Source organism: Eumetopias jubatus, unplaced genomic scaffold (genome assembly GCF_037043125.1).
Source record: "Eumetopias jubatus isolate StellerSeaLion01/CBP00866 unplaced genomic scaffold, mEumJub1_p1.0 scaffold_11, whole genome shotgun sequence".
Lineage (NCBI taxonomy): Eukaryota > Metazoa > Chordata > Mammalia > Carnivora > Otariidae > Eumetopias > Eumetopias jubatus.
In genome coordinates this window covers 42,106,877-42,115,090 of record NW_028274817.1, presented here as the reverse complement: position 1 = coordinate 42,115,090, position 8,214 = coordinate 42,106,877, and the positions used below count along the sequence as shown (strand labels likewise).

Here is an 8,214-nt window from a genome sequence, read left to right as displayed (position 1 = left end):
TGTGGTCAGAAAATGACCGTGCATTGATTGATCAAAAGCAAAAGTCCTGCTGAAAAGAAAGTGTTTTAAGAATAGTGAGTGCTGTGAATTGTGCAAGACTATTGAATCACAGATCTGTACTTCTGAAACAAATAATGCAATATATGTTAAGAAAAAAAAAGAAGATAGCAGGGGGGGAGAACGAAGGGGAGTAAGTCGGAGGGGGAGAGGAACCATGAGGGACGATGGACTCTGAAAAACAAACTGAGGGTTCTAGAGGGGAGGGGGGTGGGGGGATGGGTCAGCCTGTTGATGGGTATTAAAGAGGGCACGTTCGGGCGCCTGGGTGGCTCAGTTGGTTGAGCGACTGCCTTCCGCTCAGGTCATGATCCTGGAGTCCCGGGATCGAGTCCCGCATCGGGCTCCCTGCTCGGCAGGGAGTCTGCTTCTCCCTCTGACCCTCTCCCCTCTCGTGCTATCTCATTCTCTCTCTCAAATAAATAAATAAAATCTTTAAAAAAAATAAAGAGGGCACGTTCTGCGTGGAGCACTGGGTGTTAGGCACAAACAATGAATCATGGAACACTACATCAAAAACTAATGATGTAATGTATGGTGATTAACATAACAATAAAAAATTAAAATAAAAAAAGAATAGTGGGCCTGGCCTCCTCCTTCTCCCTCCCATTTTAGGTTTTTTCATCCCTTGGCAGCTTTGCATGAAGACAGCATGAAAAAGCAAAGATGTGCTTCTTTTCAGTGAGTGCTAATTCTGGAACATTGTCCAGGGGACCATTTCTTGGATGTTGAAGGTGACAAAATATACCTGAAGTGGGACTGTCTGCCTCTGAGCTTGGGAAACTACAATAGGCTCTCGGGGCGCCTGGGTGGCTCAGTTAGTTAAGCGTCTGCCTTCGGCCCAGGTCATGATCCCAGGGTCCTGGAATTGAGTCCACATCAGGCTCCCTGCTCAGCGGGAACCTGCTTCTCCCTCTCTCCCCCTCTGCTTGTGCTCTGTCAAATAAATAAAGTCTTAAAAAAAATAGGCTCTCTTGGGCTGGGGGTGGGGATGGGAAAACAGAGAAGAACCCCTTTTTGACCTTCCTGGAGCCCCTTCTTCTGTCTTTGAACCACAATGATTCCTATTTCCCCAATCCCTTCCACAAAATGGAGAGCAGTGAACAGAATTCAGAATTTGGCTGTCACATTCCCTTAACAGCCCTGAGTAGCCTCTTAGGAAGTTTCTCTCCTAGTCCATGGCTGTTGAGCTCCTTGGCATGAATGGAACATGGCCCTGCCTGGAAACACACTGCTTTCTCATTAGAGACTCACCCCTTCCCATCTTGCACAGGGATATGCTCCAAACTGGGGGGGCGGGGATGAGGATTGTTGAAGACGGGGAGCGGGGGGGGGGGATGTGGAAGATTGTGTGGTCCTATAAACCAGCATGGGCACTTGGAAAACTGCGGTGTGCATGGCCTATTGATGGTAACTCGGGACTAAGGGCTACTATGTTATGAAAGGAGGCCTCTTTGACATTCTGTTTGAATGCCATTCCCTTAGCAATTCACATGCATGCCCCACTTATCACATGAGGCACTCAAAACCCATAGTTTATTTATTTGCAACTTTATTGAAAATACAACATACCCTACAAGAACAACAGGCACTGATTTTGTTCAGTTATTCAATTCATTTAACAGCTATTTGAAGAATTACTTGATGTGCTATGCACAATTTATATCTGGCAGAAAAAATACTTTGGAAAAATTGTCATAAAGACCATACTTCAGAAAATGGGACCTGCGAAACGACCATTGATGACAGGGGCCCATGCCATGCCTACAGGGGCCAGAGCAAAGGGAGGTACCGGTGGTAGAGGTGGCATAGGCATCATGGGTGGTCCGGGGGGCAGAGGTGGCCCACGGAACACAGGTGGCAGGGGTGGCCCAGGAGGCATGAACACCCGAGGCACCAGAGGAACCCATCTCCACCCGGCCTCTAGAATGGGGGTTGCACGATAAGGCCCATCAAAGATCACTCCCACAGGAGGCCCGAAGGCAATGGGGGCCAGATTTCTAAACATCAGGGCCCTCTGGTGTCTTCTCCACTTGGCCCTTCTGTTCTGAAACCAGACCTTCAATCATAGGGAAAAAAAGGATTGGTTTAGTACATTGAACAGTTAATGTCATAATAAGAAAACACACAACATGCAATGCTGCCACTGAACTTTTAAATTGCAGCAGGACAAAGTATTTTCTTATCGCTAAAATACCTTGAGAAAGCAAACCACATACCTCCCCTCAGCTAACCCTTAGTGAGCCATGGCTAGTCCAGACTTGGGCACATTGATTTGTCTCTCTTCCCATTTTTAGTATTCTTTAGATTCCCCCCAACCCCAGGTCTTGGATGTAAGTCTAAGTGATAAAGTGCACTGGTTCCCTGACGTTTACGCCCATGCCTGGCAACAGGGTAAAGAGACACTGGATCATCAGCTGTTGGGAGAAGTGTCACCCTGGTTAGGGGGAGGCTGAGCATGGTATAAAGGTGACCTGATGTGAAGTCATGCTGATGGGACCACCCCCTTTTTGAAACACTCCTCTTCAGTCTGAAGTTACTAATCCGTAGGAGCACACTGCAGTTTTAGACAGAAAATTTCCTTCAGTGATGTTGAAGGGACCATTCTTCTAAACCTCGTGAGAATTAAACAGGTGGTATGTCAAAGGAGGCCTGATCATGGGGTCCCAGGGACTGCCCTGGACATCAGAGTTGCTGAGGGCCCTTGACGCTGTTTTGCTATTTTAGCCTTTAGTGTTCAGGAAAAGTTTAACTTAACTGAATCCAAATTCAATAAACTTAAAATTTTTTCCCCACATAAGAGACTGGGTACCCCATTGTCATGACTATCAATTTTGCATGCTCCCATCTACCTTATACCCTCCAAACCTCCCTGGGCTCAGGAGCAGGTCAGCTCTTTCAGCTCTAACTACAGTTCTAGGATCCTGGACAGAAACTACTGTTACCCAGAGGGGTGGGGCACCTTAGGCCCTGACAGCGCCACTCCTTAACCAAGGAGACTCCAATCCCATCACTCATTCCTAAGGCCGGAAGGTCCAATTATGCATTTAAGGAAGAAGTGCAACAACAATGGGGGGGTAGGGCTCACAAAAGAGGCTCCTCTCTGAGTGTTTGCCAACTATTAACAAACAAACAGACGAAAAAGTTGTCAATTAGACTTTACTGTCCTCTTGGCATACTAGTTAATAGGGTTTACATTGTATTTAATCCTTTTGCAAGTTCCCAAACTGCAGTATTTTATTTTTTTTAAAGATTTTATTTATTATTTATTTTTGAGAGAGTGAGAATGAGAGAGAGAGAGAGAGAGAGTACATGAGAGGGGGGAGGGTCAGAGGGAGAAGCAGACTCCCTGTTGAGCAGGGAGCCCGATGCGGGACTTGATCCCAGGACTCCAGGATCATGACCTGAGCCGAAGGCAGTCGCTTAACCAACTGAACCACCCAGGCGCCCCCCAAACTGTAGTATTTTAATTGAGACAAAGGGCCTCTTCTCTCTGTGGGCAGCTACCTTTTCTCCCTTCCATCTTAGGATTTGGGGTCCTGCTGCATGTATATATAGTCTGAAAAAAAGCCAGTGTAGTAGAGCTCATTTGGAAGAGATTCGAACGTATCAGTGGTGAAATCTCCCTAAACATAAATAAAGCCCACATCTGGCAAATTTTGCTATGGGCCAATATTAGGTCCATATTCCCAATACTGGTTTCATAAAAGAGATCTACTATATTTGCAAAAGGTGGGGGGAAGCATCTATTATAAAGTTTCTTGGGACGAAATTCATGCTGCAGAGCTTGAAAATATGTGAGAGCATAGTCTTCTTCCCTGTTTGGATTTTCTGGCTCATTTCCCCTTCAGAAATCGATTGAGAGGACTACATAAACCCAGGGAGGGGGAAAAGCAACTCAGCAAACCTTGTTTTTATTTTCCTCTGAGATTACTTTGCCTGCCTGAGAAAGTAGAGGACTTGTCCTATTTCTTTGATGTACCTATGATTTTCTATGACCTCAAATAGTCACCTATTTGAGCCCATGACCAACAAATTAATAATCACTTCCTGAAAAGTGCTTTAAATTAACACACGTGGGGCGCCTGGGTGGCTCAGTCGGTAAAGCGTCTGCCTTCTGCTCAGGTCATGATTCCAGGGTCCTGGGATCGAGCCCCACATTGAACTCCCTGCTCCGGGGGAGCCTGCTTCTCCCTCTCCCTTTGCCTGCTTCTCCCCCTGCTTGTGCTCTCTCTCTTTCTGTCAAATAAATAAATAAACAAGGGTTGCCTGGGTGGCTCCGTGTTAAGCGTCTGCCTTTGGCTCAGGTGATGATCCCAGTGTCCTGTGATCAAGCCCTGCATCAGGCTCTCTGTTCCGCGGGAAGCCTGCTTCTCCCTCTCCCATTTCCCCTGCTTGTGTTCCCTCTCTCGCTGTGTCCCTCTCTCTGTCAAATAAATAAATAAAACCTTTAAAATAAATAAATAAAGTCTTTAAAAAATAAATTAACACAAGAATCTGGCCTGAAATGAGAACACCCTCAAAATCAGATTCCAGAAAACCCACCTTTTCAAAATATTACCACCAAAAAGGGAAAAAAAAGTCTTAGAGTATTAAAGATTCCTCATGAGAATATTCATTTATACACTTGGTAGCTTCATAAAGTTGAATTTGTGTGACATGTACAATGCATATATTTGAATGTATACAATACTTCTCTAAAGTTTCACCTCTTCTTAGGTCAGTGGAACTTTATTAAAATCGGTTCCCTTTTGTGGTTCCATTCATTAAGACAATTTTCCTTTCCCCATTACTACCATAATCCTAATATTTTAGTAATGTTTCAGGCAGACATCAGAGTCTTCCAAAAAATTTAAATTTAAGGCTGTCACTCTCTATGCTGCTTTACAAAACACTTACAAAATGGCAGTAGGACCAGGCACTTGGGACTTTTAAGCTACCCTCCCACCCCAGTTTCAGTTTACTAAACATATATTAGTTACTCATGCACTGTGTTCTGTGTGTGAATTACTCTGTCACCCCAGTGTCTGAGTATTTATAAATTCACTCATTTCGCCAAGAGCTTATACCTGGTTTTAAATATTTCAAATAATTTAGTATGGTTAAACCTTCTTTTAACCAAGCTCTTCAGTGCATTAATTTGTAACTTCCCAGGTGGGATTGAGCCCCAACATGATCCTATGTAGAAATATTCCTTTAGAGAGGACTAACATCCTTCCTGAAAGATACCAGTGTTAAAAGGAGGTGAACTTTATTGGGGGAAAAGTGTGTGTGTGTGTGTGTGTATGGGTGGGGGAGAAGTGTGTTCGATTTTTTTTTTCTGTTAGGAAATCATATTTCCTCTGGTAATGGGAAATTTCCAGAATCTCCAGCTTACCTGTCCCATTTCCCACCCCCAAGGCACAAAACTTATTTGTGAAACATGGAAAGGCAGCAAACCACACCAACTTCACAATGTCCAGGACAAAACCTCAAGTATGTTTTAGACTGGCGGCCCTGTGCCAAGTGCTCTTTTAAGATTTACTGACCTGCACTCTGGCTTCAGTCAAATTCAGACGTCTGGCAATCTCTTCTCTGACGGAGGAAAATTGCAAATGTTCAGTATTTGGAGTTGTGGATAAAATGAAATATGTCATGTATATTATTTCTACCCCCCTCCCAGTGCAGTTTTCTGTAATACAGCTTGAGGCTTGCTTTAGGGAGTTTTGCCACGGAAAACTTATCTTTATTAAATAGGATAGAAAAAGGGAATATATATAAAAGTTCCTGGTAGTGTGTCTGTTAGTTGAATATGACTCCGTCAATTTTTCTCTTTGTGGAACAGCAGAGAACAACCCTGGAAATCGTTTCTTGGGAGGTCCCTCTGTGAAAATAAAACGCCAAAAGCCTCCAAAGCGGAGTTTTGAACCAGAGTATTTGTTGTAAAGGAAGGGTTTATTGTAAAGGAAGAGGGGACCTCTCAAGGAGGAACTCCGAACCATCGGCGAAGCACTCAAGGGAGACTTTTTTTTTTTTTCTCTTTGGCTGGCGAAGGCTGAATACAGCAGAACCCGAAAACGTGCCCCGAAACCTCACACCGATACGTCCGGGTCCCCCATTCCCGCCGGACAAGAATAGGCCTGCCCCTCCGTACACTCCCGCGATCCGACAACAAGCGTTCTCTGCTCGCTGGCTTTTAAACGCTCGAAACTCTGCCGCCAGGAAATAGCGCTCCACGTGGCAGGGCCGAGACTACCGTGAGGAGAGTGAGGAGCTCGCCTCGTGTGCAAAATTTTTAAATGCGCGAAAAAACCGAGCAATCACGATAAATATTCTAATGCAGTAGACAAAATACAAATATTAATGCAAAAAACTCACGATGAGCAAATTACCAAAATTTTAAATAAAAGCGGGATCCGCCCTCCCTTACTCGCTTCACCCTAGTTCCGCTACTGTCTCACTGCCCCGCAAGCTCTCTTAAGCACTGCCTCAAGCCCTGGGAGCAAGGACGGACCCTGGCGCCCTCGAACCCCCTAAGCGGCTTTTGGGTCAGGGGAGGAGGAAAAGGGTCCCGGGAAAAAGCCCAAGACTCCCGAAGCCCCTGGAGAACTGCGCGCCGAAGGGAGCAGCCACTTACCTTGCGAACACGTCGGGGTACTGAGTGCGACGGAAAACGCCCTCCAGCTCCTGCAGCTGCAGCTGGGTGAATGCGGTGCGGTAGCGGCGCTGCTTCCTCTCCGCGATCAGTGGCCCCTGCACGGCCAGGGGGGCCGGCTCCTCCTGCTGCTGCGGGGGCTCCAAGTCGCCCCCAACGCCGCCCTCCTGATTTTCGTCGTTCGAGGAGCTCGGCTCTCCCGCGTTAACGCCGTCGGCCGCCGCCGCTTCGCGCTCAGGTTCGGACCGCGTATCCTCCTCTCCTCCCGTTAGAATCAATGAGCTCAACGTTGGCTTCGCATCTGCGAAAGGAAAAAAGCAAAAGAGAGGCCGGAGCGTCGGAGCCCACGCTGCGTGGGCTGGGGAGGCATGGGGTCGCGATGGAAGATAGAGGGCGACAGCCGCGCCGCGGCCCATCCACCCGATCCTCCCAGGGAAGTTCCTCTCCTGGAGTCTGCCAAAGCACCTGTCCCCGTCTAGGCACTGACCATACTGTTCCTCCTCCTCCTCCTCCTCGCCCCCCAGGTTGCGGTAGCTGGGGTTGTAGGGGTTGCACCCGAAATCACGCTCCATGCCCACAGTGCTGTCGATGATGCCTAGCGCATCCACAAATTCTTCGCTAGGGTCGGTGGCGATCCCCGCGTGGCGGCGGCGGGAGCTGGGACTAACCGCCCCGTGGGGCGCGCTTTTGGCGCCGGGACCTCTTCTGGCGCCGAAACTGAGACTTGCGCGCCTTATATAGGGGGTACGTTGCCTTCCGCAAGTTCAAAGTGTACGCGCTCGCGTCGGTTAGACGCCGTCTATTAGCGTTCACATCACCCCTAGGTGGTGTCGGTGGGACCTGACGGGGGCGCACTGGCGGCTGGGGCGTGTAAGTAAAATAGGGCGAGTGTTTGCGAGAATGGGCATGCTTGTGTGGGGAACTGTGACTCCAAATTGCAATTTAACTGACTACTCCCAACTCGGACGAAATATATGATTGGAGGATGGGGCTGTGCTGGATCGAGAAAGTCATTTTGGGGGGTGGGGGGGGCAAGACTTCGCTCTAGATCCCGGAGTTCGTGGAGGAATGTTTGCAACATATTCCTCCGCGCAACCTTCGATGTTCCCCAGACCTCAGAGGAAGCGGTGTCACTTGCTTCCTCTGGGGAAAAGACGGAGAGATAGGGATGCAGAAAGTGCGGAGCCCTCAGCGGCCCAAGCACGCTAAAGCGAAGTTTACCCTGCGTTGGGCTCTGAGCGCCGCTCTCCCCTCCTAGAACTTGGTGACTAATGGATGGGATTGTTTGGTTCTGTTCTATTTGCACCCAAAGTCCGGGTATCAGGCTAGTGATTAAGACGAAACGATAAGCTTGGAGCCTGCTTGCACTGGGTTTTTGCGATCAGATCCCCTGTGTATTCCGGGAGCGGTGGTTTGTAGTCAGGTTTGCTGAGCAGTCCGGGTGCTCACATGCACGCTGCGAGAAACCCAACCTGTCTCTTGAGAAAGCTCCAAGGACTTCAGATTTTTAGTAATGAACCCAC

The 8,214-nt window shown here is 47.8% G+C and overlaps 1 protein-coding gene across 1 annotated transcript; it reads right to left on the bottom strand.

The window, feature by feature from the left end:
- Nucleotides 1-1,768: 1,768 nt before the first annotated feature.
- ESX1 (ESX homeobox 1) lies at nt 1,769-7,263 on the bottom strand. Its single transcript, XM_028097292.2, has 4 exons — nt 7,179-7,263; nt 6,674-6,992; nt 5,586-5,631; nt 1,769-2,116 (listed from the first exon to the last, which is right to left on the bottom strand). The coding sequence occupies exons 1-4, from the start codon at nt 7,261-7,263 to the stop codon at nt 1,769-1,771; spliced, it is 798 nt and encodes a 265-aa protein (XP_027953093.2).
- Nucleotides 7,264-8,214: the final 951 nt, after the last annotated feature.

Bases quoted from the DNA above. Each gene is read 5' to 3' on its own strand.
- ESX1 (XM_028097292.2), bottom strand. From the start codon at position 7,263: ATGGAGCGTGATTTCGGGTGCAACCCCTACAACCCCAGCTACCGCAAC. The intron at 5,632-6,673 runs GTAAGTGGCTGC...TTCCTCCGTCAG, and splicing joins TACCCCGACGTGTTCGCAAG to AGAAGAGATTGCCAGACGTC. The intron at 2,117-5,585 runs GTCAGTAAATCT...CTATGATTGAAG, and splicing joins TGACTGAAGCCAGAGTGCAG to GTCTGGTTTCAGAACAGAAG.